Source organism: Nematolebias whitei, chromosome 22 (genome assembly GCF_014905685.2).
Source record: "Nematolebias whitei isolate Nwh7 chromosome 22, NemWhi1, whole genome shotgun sequence".
NCBI classification, from domain to species: Eukaryota; Metazoa; Chordata; class Actinopteri; order Cyprinodontiformes; family Rivulidae; genus Nematolebias; species Nematolebias whitei.
In genome coordinates this window covers 21,406,399-21,421,249 of record NC_056519.1, presented here as the reverse complement: position 1 = coordinate 21,421,249, position 14,851 = coordinate 21,406,399, and the positions used below count along the sequence as shown (strand labels likewise).

Below are 14,851 nucleotides of genomic sequence, written 5' to 3'. Positions count from 1 at the left end.
AACCAGGGACCTGCTCGCTGAGAGGCAGCAGCTCTACCAGTTGCGCCACCGTGCTGCGCTGATATTTTCCGTTTTCTTTTAACATGTCTCTCCAAACCTTTAGGGTCCCACAACTCTGGAAAGACTGTGTCATTGTTCCAATACCAAAAACCAAGATTGCCCAGTCACTGAACAACTTCAAGCCTGTTGCCATGACTTATTTAGTTATGAAGTAATACAAAAAACTGGTTCGGAAGACCCTCTTGTCAAAAGTTGGAGATCATTTGGACCCACTTCAATTTGCTTATCTTTCACATAGAGGAGTGGAAGACGCAACAGGAACTCTTTTAAATATGATTCTAGGACACCTTGAAGGTATGAAAACCTTTGTAAGATGACTTTTTATTGACTTTTCACCTGCTTTTAATTGTATTCAGCCCCACATTTTAGCAGAGAAATTACAATGTATGTACGGTCCGGACTCTGGCCTCATCTGTTGGCTTGTGGACTTTTTAACTGTTTGGTCTCAGCAGGTGAGGGTCATTGGGGTTCTCGCTGATATCCTTCTGTCCTCTACCGTTGCCCCTCAGGGCTGTGTTATTTCACCTGTTTTATTCATTTTATATACAAATAATTGTCACAGCCATTTCCCACAGCGTCACATGTTAAAGTTTGCTGATGACTCTGTCATCCTGTCGCTTCTGAGCAGTGATGACCCAGACCCCAGGGCTGTGATTGGGGACTTCACTGAATGGTGTGTCTTCCTCTTTAAAGCTAAATGTTTCGAGACAAAGGATATGGTCATAGATTTCAGAAAAAAATCTTCAGTTGCAGCTCCTGTGGTCATTAACGATGAAGCTGTTGAGGTGGTGCATTAATATAAATATCTAGGAATTGTTCTTGATGACAAACTGACCTTTGACCCCCATGTGAACTCACTTTGTTAAAAAGACCACCAGAGAATGTATTTTATCAGAAGCTCTGTGGTTTTATTGTTGATTTGACATTTATGAGAATGTTTTATTCATGTTTTATTGAGTCTCTTAACTTTCACCTTCACCTGTTGGTTTGGACTTTTGACATGTAAGAACAGGAACAAACTCTCAGGGATTGTCAGGATGTGCAGCAAAACTGCTATACCTACTGACTGTGAATCTAATTGCCCCTCGGGGATAATAAAGATACTTGAACTTGAACTAGAACTGGAGTTTGTTTGCAACAATTGCATGCGGGGTCCAGGTTGGCTTTGATCTTGGGCAACTTGTGTGTAGTAGCTTATAGAATGAAAATTACAGTATTTACATCTGTCCCAGCAAAATTTAGCCAAATCTTATAAAGATGCTCAAAGAACTTGTGGAAGGGGATTGTATATTTTTGTGTATGGAGACTGACAGCTCTCCATGGCCGTGCTGGCCTGGAGAGAGTACGCCTCGGCCGGGCATCGTAGGGGCACGTTCTCTACGATTGTTAGTTATTCTGTATCATCTGTCAGAAAGGCTGATGGCAAACTTCAAAATGCCAAACCATGTCTGTATAATAAAAATGTTTGTGGTAAAGGAAGTAAAAATCTGTACAGGGAAGGAAAACTTTAGCCCCCTGGCAGAGGGTCTTTCCAGGAGTTCTGTGCTGCAGTTTCTCATGAAGTATAAAATGTCCATGTGAAGAATATAATTTTTTTAAGTGAGTCCCCTTTGCAAATTTTTTTAGTTTTAATCATATTTATGATTAATCATTAAGAATAACTCTAATCCCAAGTTTTGTTGTTGGAACAGCTTTATTTTTAAAAGGCAGGATGGTGGAAACAATATGAGATTAGGTTTTGATAAATTATTTAAGTCACTATATGAGCCAGATGCTTAAACCTATAAACTGTAATTTACTTGAGAATAAGAAGTTTTAATATCTAAGGAATACTTTGGTAAAGATTCTCAGTATCCATGGAAACATCCAATTTTATTGTACAAAGTAAAAAGTCATAAAATATTGCTGTTAAATTAATGTGATTTAAACAACACAATCAGACAGAAACAATATTTTATACTTGTGAAAACATTTGGAAGGAGTTTACAAAAGTTAGTGATGAGAAAGAAAAACATTTGACAACAAACGTGCAAGCAGCAGCAGCTGGCTGTAGCACTTGTGATGTTCATGCTAAAATTTACAGCGTCATGCGAATTTTGCAGCAACGTAAATATTTATTAAAAAAACATTTGAACATTTTATTGCACTCTTAAGATCATGATTCCACAATAAATCTGCAAACACAAACTCTTTTTTTAATTTGTTGATCACATCACACACTTTGATCCAGTGACATCAGAGATCTGTGATTTCAGAACATGGATCAAAGCAGCGTGGAGTAGAAACAAACCAGTGATATGTCACTGAATTTCATCTTTTGCTCTCAGTAAAATACATTTTTCAAAACTTGCTATCACTCCAGTTAGCTTAGCTCGCTGAGGTGTAAGAAAACACACAGAGCAGGGGTGTCAAACTCACTTACAAAAGGGGGCCAAAATTAAAACATTTTCAAACTAAAGGCCAGTTTCAGAATCGACATTAACTCAAGTCAGACATCCAACATCTTTTCTTGGTTGCAAGTTCCTCAATAAGAGTTTGATTGGTCTCATTTGATGTTCTCTGTTGCACTTTTGACATCACAATCAAAGATTACTGAAAAAAAAGTGATAAAATTGATAACTCACAGTTTATGTGCTCTTGCTCAATTTTAACATGTGTATTTTATTTTACATTTCTGCTGTCCTTGGTATAAAAGGACACCTGAGGTTTGACCCAAAGGCAGTAGGAGGGTTGAATAGATTTACATGCAATTACTGTATGTATACCTTAAGCACAAAACCTGATTGGAAACATAGCAATAATAGAGTATAGACAAAATACCATAAATAACCACTTGATTTCTGTTGGAAAGCTGATTCCTTGGGCGGCTGTGGCTGAGTGGTTAGAGCAGTCGTCCTCCAATGTGAGAGTTAGGGGTTCTATTCCACCAGCAGTCACATGCCGAAGTGTCCCTGGGCGAGACACTGAACCCCTCATTGCCTCCGATGTGTGTCCCATCGGTGTATGAATGTGATAAAGCTCTGATTAATCTCTACAGATTCATATTAGCTTTGTAAATATATAATAGTGCTGTGTGAATGGGTAAATGAGGCACAGATTGTAGTGTAAAGCGCTTTGAGTATCTTGATCAAATAGAAAGGCGCTATATAAAGTGCAGTCCATTTACCATTTGTTAAAACAAAATAGATAACACAACATAACAACAAGAAAATCACATTATTGTATATTTTTAAATTATACACTTATGATAGCTGGATTGTCAGAGTCGTTGGTTGAAAAAGTAAAATTTGGACTAAAATGTATTATTGTGTGTTTCAAAAATTGCACAAACTATTGCTAGGAAACAAAGAGTAAATTTTCCAGTAATTGGTTATTGTTTGTTAGTGAAATTAATAATTTCTGCAATATATGTAAAAAGGTTTCTTAGATGCTTCAATGTTAGCACCATCTGCTTCCATTTCTTTTTCATCATTACATTATGGCGCAGGGACCAGACTTCCTAGACTTTGACTTTGATTTTAAAGCTGGGAGGGATTCGTAGTAATCTACGTTTTCATACTCTGGATACTCTGAATAGGTTTGATCTGATGGGGGGTTCGATGTTGGTTGTTCATACTGTGCTGATGATGATGCATCATCAATTTCATCATTTATTGGCTCTGTGTACTGCAGCAGGTACTCGGGATAGATCTGGTGCTTCTCAAATACAACAAATATCGAGGGGTTTGTGACATCGTCCACACAGCTGTCGTAGAAGTTTGTGTTTCCACCATCTTTGGAAGGAGGCCGAACATAGTGAGAGGATCCTTCGATGTAGCTTCCCACCAGCACCCGGGCGATGAACATGGATCTGACTATATTGTCACTTGTGTACTTGTGGGAGTATGAAGCATTTTGAGCAAAGTAACTACCTGGGTTTAGGAAAAGAGAAAACATATTATTAAGGCATGTTTATTTAGGGAGACAAAAAAACTAATCGACTAACCATCATACCACAAGACCAAATCTAAAGTGCCCAAAAATTGCAATATTTCCAAAAAACACTAAAGGCTTCTCAAGGCAGAACTTTGTAAGTGGTCTGGATCAGCACTTCAGCATGTCCCACTGAGGTCCACCTATGGGGCACAAAAGTTTTACCCAAGTTTTACTTACTCCCTAATGCTGAGCTTTTGTTTATTTAAGAAATATAGTGTCTGCAGTTGTCAGAATCCTGGGGAACTGTAGATCAAGGCTTAAAGGTTTCAAAGGGCATTCACTCATTTATTCAAACCAACTGACCTTTATTTAACTGAAGTTCACACAATTTTCTACTTTGGCCTTCAAAATCCTTGTCTGAATATTTACTACTATAATTAATATCTGCATCTTGAGTTGTTTTTGTGCTGCACAGCTCTGACACACCTACTATTTATGGTCCAACCAGTGACAGACTGGTCCTTCCTTTCCTCCAATTTTCACAACTAAAGTAGATGAATTGCAGCAGTGTGAATTGTTACAGTGGATTTTATTATACGGGGCCACCGTTCTGATTTCTCCATGTCAGTGAGCACTTGGTGTCTGATAAGCGTCAAGATTAGTGGCCTTAATTTAACATTTGGGTCATCCCACATTACTTATGTCCAACAACTGTGGCCTAATTGCCCTCCACTCTTTGCTACAAGCGTACAAGCCACAATAACCCCAATTTTGGAGAAACTGAGAACTCCCTACCTGCATGCAATACATTATCTCAAGTAATATAAAAAGAGAAAATATATCCAATATTTAAATGGGCAAAATGATGCAGTGAGCAAGTGATTCCACAGAGTCCTCTATGCAAAAGACAGGAACACTTACCACAATGCTATAGAAGACTGGGGGTTGACTCCTCACAAGGCGATGCATTTTTATCAAAACATTATTCTACTCAAATCAAAATGTTGTATCCTTTTGTACATGGCAACAACAGTAATATTTTATAATACTTAAAACGATTGCTGATTAGTAGGAACAATAGTCCTTGTTTGATCATTTTACAGTAATAGCTCATATTTATATCAAGACACATCACAATAAATGTTCTGAGGAATATTTTTTGGATGGTTTAGTGAAGTTACTTTTTGAACGTATATCTTGTGCTTATAAACCTGTATATATTTAGAGCTTTATATTCTTGTAAAACTGCTTTAGATCAGTGACAATGGCTTCAGAAATCAATACAAAGTCAATTATCTTCAGCATGATTTTAAACAATCTTTAGAATTAGGAAAATTTCACCCACATTTGGGTGATTGATACCTCCTCACTATTATTCATCCAGCAGAGTGACCACCACAGTATCCTAATAAAGCTAACAAGATTGAGTCAGGTTCTCTGGACAGATTTTTCTTTGTTAAAATGTTTTGTCTTTTATCCAAAAGAGTTATTCAGTTTGAGGAGCTGCAACAAATTCAGTCTTAGAATCAGCACCTTCTCATAGTGGATCAACCAGTTTGTTGGTGACATCCAGAACTAACTATTCACATGTATGATGTGTAGTGAACCAGATGACCTCAAATATACCAGATGGACAGAGACTGTTATTTTCATTGATCTGAATAAGTCTGAACCATCTGATGAACTTTCTTTCTTGCATTAATCAAGCAGAAAAGACAATTCTTTATAATCATTACTGTCTTACAAATGTTTTGATAATCAAATTGTGTTAGTTCACTCAATGCTTTACAGGTTGAAAAGAACTACTCATTTTTATTTTACATAAACAGTAAGTAATGATTTTTGTTCCTCATTCAGAGAAGAAATCACCTGAATATGCCGTGGATCCTCTCACATCAAATTTTGAATAACAGAGATGCCATTTCCTGCATTATGGTGTATTTTAACAGGTTCTTATACATCAATATTTACCTACATTTAAGACACTTAATAAAATTACTATTTTGGAGAAGAACAGCAGGTTGAGTGTGAATGAGGAGCTCCAGTGTTGCCAGGTGTACGGTAATTATCGTATTTGTACGACAATTTTGCCCTCTGTACGATGTACGATCAATAATCCCAAAAAAGGCCAAATATATGATAATTTGACCGTTCTGTGAATGTGTGGTTGTAATCAGCCTCTCGCAATTGTCTGTCGGAATTTTTTTGTGAACCCTGAAGGCATCTGTGTCCGCAAACAGATGCACGATTGGCTGGAATTTCTAAATGTTACCTACGAGTGACGTGCATGTGTTTGCCTCAGAACAACGGCCATGATTGGCTGAATAGTTCGCTGCACCCGCCCCATGAGCGAGGAAAAGAAAAAAGAAAAGAAGAAGAAGCAGAGCCGGTCTGGAAGCAGACCCATCACTACTACACTACACTACACTACACTACACTACTACATGCATAAATAGATTTGTTATTTTGGTTATGACGGGTATATGATAATTTCCCTCAAAATACGATAATTTTATGTCTCTAGTACGATAATCGTACATTTCTCACCTGGCAACACAAAGCAGCTCTGATTCTGTCAGGTGTCCTAAACCCCACTCCTCCCTCCCCTCACTTCACGGTTCTGAGCTGAACTCTTCTGTCCTCCTGCTCCAGTCTCGTGGCACCGTTTAAAGCACCTGAAGGCTTCAATTCTTGGTTGTCGAACCATCCATCCATCCATTTTTTATTAAAGTAAATAGGACTGTCTTTTTGACATTTTGATCGCTGTTGTTATTTTGACAAATTAGCGTCGTTGTTTTGAAACATGATGTATAATGTGAATAACACATCAAACATTTCCATCTTTGTATTTTTAATTAATTTTTACAGTAAGCTTTTTAAATTTATTATGTCTGAAATGTAGCAGGAGTTCAGACACCTGCTGATGTGCGCTCTGTAGAGCTGTCTGGAGACTCTGTGCGTAACGTGCATTGACCACAGGGCATTTATTTATTCTGTTGAATAAATTATAGCTTCTGTTTCGGGGGTCTGAGAGGAGGAGAGGGGGTGTTTTATCAGTGTGCAGCCCTGCAGGGACAATATTTGGAGAGGAGGAGGAGAGAAGGACTCTGCACAGAACCTCCGTTCGTAAATATGACCTCCGTCTTCACCCGTGTCATGATTTAGACTCACTGAGAACAGCCAGTATCAGATGGAGTTGCACTGTGGATGAGGGGGTCTCAGCTACACAAATTGGGCAGCAAATGTATTTTTTTGACTACCAAATATTTGCCCAAAGCAGGTTAGTATTTATTTTGAAGTCAGTGCTTCTTCTTTTTAAGTATTTTGGAAAAACGGCTAATAGTTATTCTAGTCACCATAAAAATGGCTAGCATCCTTTCTAGGCTATCCCTATCAATCTTTTCATTTTTGATTTTTATCAGTTGAACCATACACTTGTTCTGGGTAACAGTTAGCCTGACTCCTTTATGATGATTTTAATAGCATCCCACTTAACAATTTCATACAAATTAACTGGAGTGAGCTCTAAATCAGTCCTAAAATTGACTAATTTCTGTGTTCAGAAGTGTCTTAAAAATATAATACAACTCTCTTTTACTTTAAAAACAAAGGCAATCCTAAATTATTGTCTTTAGCTCACCTTTCCCAAAACTTGTTCCATGAGTTCCACAGATCCTCCAGTCAAAGTTATCATGGCAGATGGCACTCAGATGCCTGGAGCTCGTGCCATGAAACAGATGTCTTTCTGTCACGTCATGCCCACCGTTTTTGTTCTTCATCAAATCCTTCTGCCTTCATTTAGGAAAGACGAAACTTTAACCAAGTTTATAAAACAGAGATATTTGCTTGTATAAAGTAAAATAGTTACTTCACTGTAAAACACTGGGGGGAAAAAACAGCTACAACTACAGGATCATCAGCGGCTTTGGATGTTATCAACTCATTAAACGGTCCGTTATTAGTTGTTATCATCCCCATAGTTAGCGTTCAGACTGTCCTGCCTACCTCCTAGTAGATTTAAAGGTATGTTATTATCGTTATTATCACTGATATTATGCAGTGTCGCACGGGGGTAAACAGAGTTTTTTTTTTTCAGCTTATGTAACCCTTTTCCTAAACCTAACCTTACACCTGACCCAAAGGACCAACCCTAAACTTAACCCCCTTACCCTTGTGCCTAAACCTAACCAAGACCCTAAACGTAACCCCCAGACCCTTTACTCTGAACCTAACCACATGAACCTATTATCAGGGCTAACAACGCTAACAACGTAGCCTATTATCATCACTAACAACGCTAATAGCGTACCTTTAAAGCCACTAGGAGGTACAGGAGGGGCAGTCGGACCACTACAGTACATATGCGGATGATAACAACTAATAACGGTTATTTAATGGCTGATAACATTCGAAGCAGGTGGGATTATGCTAATTGTTGCCAAAATATTGAAAAAGATAAAATAATATATTAATAATACATAAATTTTACATTATGTAAGGCAAATAAATCTTTTTTTCCTAGACAAAAGTTTCATATTGACTTTAAAAAGTTCAAACAAAAACAAACAGACTGTCTTTTTTAAATTTTAGTTAACATACCACATGAAGACTTCCCAAAGGATTTTGTTCTGAATTCTCTCAATACTAAAGACTTTAAATCCTTGCATAGATTCGCAGAAAAGAGCTTCAATGTTTATAAATTCTTTTGACGTGTGTGGAAGGGAGATCCTCTGAAAAACACAAACAGAAAACCTTTTCAGATGCACAAGTCGGTACATAATAGACGTGGAATAGTTGTAAGGAGTTTCAACTGTGTTTTTCACTCTTTCAATTAAAAAATGTATAAAATTCATATACTAAACAAATATAATAAGGTTTGATTGTTTTTTTCTCTCTTTCCTTTTTTTTTGTGTGTGTGTTTTTTTAATGAGTTTGTCTATCAATTTAGCTGGAATTCCTTGATATGTTTGAGAAAATTATATAGGAAAAAATCTACTGCTTTGATTTTGATGTATAACAAAGTGCAGGTATAAGTAAGTTTGTGCTTCTACCTGCACTTTTTGGGGGGTCGACACGTTGTGTTTTTGTTTTCTTAATTCTTTTTACAAAACTGGTTTGGTTCAGAATTTGTATGTAAATTTAGGGACAGGACTGGATAAGCCATTGCTTCTTCCTGCTCCCTTTTCAAGCATTTTTGTGTTGTTTCCAGAATATTTTGGTGAAAATATTTACATTTTTATTTGTTTATGGTTTTGTTGAAATTTTTAACTGTTTGAAATTAAATATAGAATTGTCATTATTATTATTATTATTATCTTACCTATGTAGATGAATTTGTTAAAATATGTAAAGCTGTCTGGACAGCATCTCCGGATTGTAAGGGGTCAGTGTTTACATCTTCGTCCGCCATTATCTGCTATTTAGAAATTAAATAGGAGATGTAAATGTTTAGGTGGTAAAAGAAAAACAGAAAAATCTCTTTTTCCTGATAAGTTTACTCTTATTTAGTGATTTATCAATTAAACGTGCGAACTTTTCAGAACCGAACCGGTCCACAGAACCGAACCTCCGTCCGTTTGGACCTCAGTTTAAACAGAATACACACATAACAGGCGTACAATTTCAGCTTTCACAAGACTGAATGACACAATTTCAGCATCTAACATCACTAGCCCAACGCTTAGAACATGCAGCGTTTTAGACTTCAAAGGGCACAGCCCCAGCACGCTGCGTAAACATGCAATGTTTTGACTGCTACTTTCCACATGCCAACATTTAAAATCAATTTTTCACACGAATACACAGTCATTTATGTCCCCGTACGGGCCACCAATATGTAGATGAACAGATGCTCAGATATATTCATCAATTAACGCGGATTCCTCATTTTTCTGAACTGAATAAAACGTGCATTGAATTTAATGAAATGCAAACGTGAGACGTCATTTATATTTGACCCATCAAAATGAATGCGGTCATTTATTTACAGAATCAAAGTTTAACATCAAACATTTACATTAATTTGGCAAATTATGAAAATAACAACATAAGCAATCAATCAGGAAAAATCATACGGCCATGATTTTTCCGTTGCTTCACCACAGACATTTATGAAACTGTACAATTATGATCTTTTACCCACACGGATGTGGATGAGCATTTTACACAGACATTTCTAAATATCTGGAAGAATATCTACTTGATAGAAAGTTTAAAGATGGGAAAGAAGTTTAGAGGGAGTAAAGATGGTATGGGAGGGGAAGTGTTCACCAGAATTGACACTCTCCATCAGAACCCAGCTCTCCCCGGTACGCTTGGTAGGAAACTTGACTCGTTACCTTTCTGAAGTTAATCAGCAGATATGGAGCTCCGTTAACGCTACCTGTCCAGCGTCTCCTTAGGATGCTGTGAATCGTCAGAAGTAGTGGCGAGTGAAAATGTTATAATCCCATGGAACTCGGAAGAGCTCTGTTGTCATGTCAGGATCATCCCGTCTCTCACAGAACTGGGCTTCTCTCACAGAACTGGTTGAACTGTGTATCCAGCAGAACTCCAACAGCACTCCATCAGAACTGAACAGAACTGTCCCAGAACCGTTCCAGCACCATCCCAGAACTTCTAACAGAACTGTGTAGACCAGGAAGTACCGACATTTTAAAGAGCTCTTTCCCGGTTCACTTTTGGGAGTATTCCCATTGGTCAGAAACAACCAGACGGGGTGTGTTTTGTGACGTAAGAGGTTAGAAGACAGCAAGAATTGTTATGAAACAGATCAGAAATGTTCTCACAGACAGAGAGAGTTTTGTTTTGGCGCGTTTCAGAAACAGGTGCCAAACCTCTATATTTACGTCTGAGAGGATTCTAAAAACATGACAGTTCGTTCTAACAACTTGTTTTGCGTTTGACTCCAACCTTGGACCAACTTACACTTGCTCATTCAAAAGCAGAAATCAGAAAAGGCATAATTACTCTGTAACAGCTTTGACATGAGTTCTAACTTTGCATGAGAATAAAAATCATTACACAGTTAATAAAATTGATTAGTTCACTGCAACATCTAAAATGGTTTGAACTAAGACACTTTGATTATCAACATTTGTAAAATAGTAATGATAATAAAACAGAGAGTGTTCTTTTCACTTGAATCTTCAAGAAAGAAAGTCTCAGGATGGGTGAACCTGTATTTCTGGATTCAAATCAATAAAATGACAGTTCCTGTCCCACAAGGTTCTTAAGGTCAAGGGTTTTGACCTTAGGCTTAGTCGTGACACCAGATTAAGTTCACTACACCTAAATGAATCAGAGATCAGAACATTTTAAGATGTTTCCAAAACTTTCAAGAACCAACATTTAAACCCAATAATTATAGAAATATTCCATCCATTCATCCATCCCATTATCTTCCGCTTATTCTGAAGTCGGGTTGCGGGGGCAGCATCTTGAGCAGGGAGGCCCAGACATCTTTCCACAGCCACCTCTTCCAGCTCTTCTGGGAGGATTCCAAGGTGTTCCCAGGCCAACCGACAGACATAGTCTCTCCAGCGTGTCCTGGGTCTTCCCCGGGGTCTCCTCCCAGTTGGATATGCCCGAAGCACCTCCCTAGGGAGGCGCCAGGGGGCATCCTTTCCTGATGCCCAAATCACCTCAACTGGCTCCTCTCGACGTGGAGGGGTAGCGGTTCTACTCCGAGTCTCTCCTGGATAACTGAACTTCTCACCCTATCTCTAAGTGAGAGTCCAGCTACCCTGCGGAGAAAACTAATTTCAACCGCCTTTATCCGCAATCTCATTCTTTCGGTCACTACCCAGAGCTCATGACCATAGGTGAGGGCAGGAACGTAGACTGACCGGTAAAAAGAGAGCTTTGCCTTACAGCTCAGCTCCCTCTTCACCACAACGGACCGGTACAGAGTCCACAATACTGCAGATGCTGCACCAATCCATCTGTCAATCTTGCGCTCCATTCTTCCCTCACTCATGAACAAAACCCCAAAATACTTGAACTCCTGCACTTGAGGCAGAACCTCACCCTCAACCTGAAGAGAGCAATCCACCCTTTTCCGGTTGAGGACCATGGCCTCAGATTTGGAAGTGCTGATTCTCATCCCAGCCACTTCACACTAGGCTGCAAATCGCTCCAGTGAGAGCTGAAAATCATGGCACGATTACACCAACAGGATCACATCATCTGCAAAGAGCAAAGATGGAATACTGAGGCCACCGAACCAGAAACCCTCCGCAAGCTGGCTGCATAGAGAAATTCTGTCCATAAAAGTTATGAACAGAATCGGTGACAACGGGCGGCCCTGACAGAGTCCAACTCCCACCCTGTAGCGGTCTGACTTACTGCCGTCAATGCGAACCAAACTTTTGCACCACTTGTATAGGGACTGAACAGCCCATAACAACGGGTCTCCAATCCCATACTCATGGCGCAACCCCCACAGTGTACCCCGAGGAACATGGTCAAATGCCTTCTCCAAGTCCACAAAACACATGTAGACTGGATGGGCAAACTCCCATGACCCTTCAAGGACTCTATTGAGGGTAAAAAGCTGATCCATTGTTCCATGGCCTGGACAGAACCCACATTGTTCCTCCTGGATCTGAGGTTCGACCAACGATTGGACTTGCTTCTCCAGTACTCCTGAATAGACCTTACCAGAGTGATGCCTCTATAGTTGGGGCACACCCTCCGGTCCCCCTTTTTGAAGAGGGGAACCACCACCCCAGTCTGACAATCCAGTGGCACTACCCCCGATGTCCACGAGACGTTGCAAAGGCATGTCAGCCAAGACAACCCCACAACATCCAAAGCTTTAAGCAAATCAGGGTGAATCTCATCCACTTCTGGAGCCCTGCCGCCTCAAAGCTTTTTAACTACCTTGGTGACCTCAGCCACAGTTATGGACTGATCAACCCCAAAGTTCCCTGACTCAGCTTCCTCCATGGAAGATGTGCTGGTGGGATTGAGAAGGTCCGAAAAGTATTCCTCCCACCTCCCGACGACATCACTGATTGAGGTCAACAACACCCCACCTTCACTGAACACAGTGTTGGTAAAGTGCTGCTTTCCCCTCCTCAGCCGCCTGATGGTTTGCCAGAATCTCTTTGGAGCCGACTGAGAGTCTCTATCCAAAGTCTCACTGAACGCCTCCACATCCAAGCTTTTGTCTCAGCAACAGCCAAGGCTGCAGACCGCTTTGCCCTCCGGTACTCCTCAGCTGCCTGCAGAGTCCCACTGGCTAACAAGGCCCAATAGGACTCCTTCTTCAGCTTGACAGCCTTCCTAACCCAGGGTGTCCACTACCGAGTTTGTGGATGGCCACCGAGAGAAGCACTGACAACCTTGTGGCCACAGCTCAAGGCAGCTACCTCAACAAGTGAGGCATAGAACATAGCCCACTCGGACTCAATGTCCCCCACCTCAGCTGGGATGCGGTTAAAGCTCTCACAGAGGTGTGAGTTGAAGATCTCTCTGACAGGTTCTTCTGCCAGGCATTCCCAGCAAACCCTCACTATATGTTTGGGTCTACTGGGTCTGTCCAGCATCTTCCCCAGCCGTCTGATCCAACTCACTACCAGGTGGTGATCAGTTGATAGCTCAGCTCCTCTCATCACCTGAGTGTCCAAATCAAACGGCCGCAAATCAGATGATATGACTATGAAGTCAATCATTGATCTACGACCTAGGGTGTCCTGGTGCCAAGTGAACTTATGGACACCCATATGTTTGAACATGGTGTTTGTGATGGACAAACTATGACTAGCACAGAAGTCCAACAACAGAACACCACTTGGGTTCTGACCAGAGAGGCCATTCCTCCCCTCCAGGTCACACCGTCATTACCCACGTGGGCATTGAAGTCCCCCAGCAGAATAAAGGAGTCTCCAGATGGCACACCTTCCAGCGCCCCTGCCAAGGACCCCAAGAAGTCTGGATACTCTGAACTGCAGTTTGGCTCATAGGCACAAACAACAGTCAGAGCCCATCCCCCCACCCGAAGGTGAAGGGAAGCCTCCCTCTCATCTACCGGGGAAAACTCCAACACACAGGCATCAAGTCGGGGGGCTACAAGTAGACCCACATCAGCTCATCAGCTCTCACCATGGGCAACTCCAGAGTGGAATAAGGTCCAACCCCTCTCAAGGAGATTGGTTCCAGAGCCCATGCTGTGCATCGAGGTGAGCCCAACTATATCTAGTCAGTACCTCTCAACCTCACGCACAAGCTCAGGCTCCTTACCCATGGGTAGAGACCCGGTCATTAGGTGCTCGCCGACAAGCCCCTCCCCCAGGCCTGGCTCCAGGATGGGGCCCCAGTAACCCACGTCCGGGTGAGGGAAAATCAAGTCCATTTATTTATCCATTTATTTATTTTAAAAAAAAAACTTAAAATTAATTAAAAAAATTCAGTGTTTCAGTGTTTATTGACTTGTTTAGTTAATAAAAATCTTCTGAATCGCTCTTTGGCTGGCCTGTCACCTATAGGACCAATTTGCCTTGGGAGACCCTACCAAATTGTCCCTGACAGCATAGCTCCTTGGATCATTCAGGCACACAAACTCCTCCACCACGATAAGGTGACAATTCAAGGAGGAGTATATAAATATATATAATGTATATAAATAATGTATATAAATATAATTTCATTAAATACTGTGCTCAAAAGTTAAACTCAAAGCAATATGTGAACATTGCTAAAACCATATAAAATGATCATAACAGAATGTATATTCATATTACCGAGAATCCTGTTTGAGGAATCTGTGTCGTGTCCCAGTAGTCCGGCACAGTGGTAGTATTTAGTGGCCTTCTGCAGGAAAAAAATTAAGAGTAAATTTATTTTGAGTCAGCTGAGGGGAACAAATGGAAAA

At 40.2% G+C, this 14,851-nt stretch overlaps 1 protein-coding gene across 1 annotated transcript in view; it reads right to left on the bottom strand.

The window, feature by feature from the left end:
* The window catches only part of LOC119428529 (protein mono-ADP-ribosyltransferase PARP12-like), a 49,943-nt gene extending 35,611 nt beyond the window's left edge, over nucleotides 1-14,332 (bottom strand). The window contains 2 exon segments of the mRNA XM_037696209.1: nucleotides 3,610-3,971; nucleotides 14,221-14,332. Coding sequence (XP_037552137.1) covers nucleotides 3,610-3,971; nucleotides 14,221-14,332 — 474 coding nt within the window.
* Between the last annotated feature and the right edge of the window lie 519 nt (nucleotides 14,333-14,851).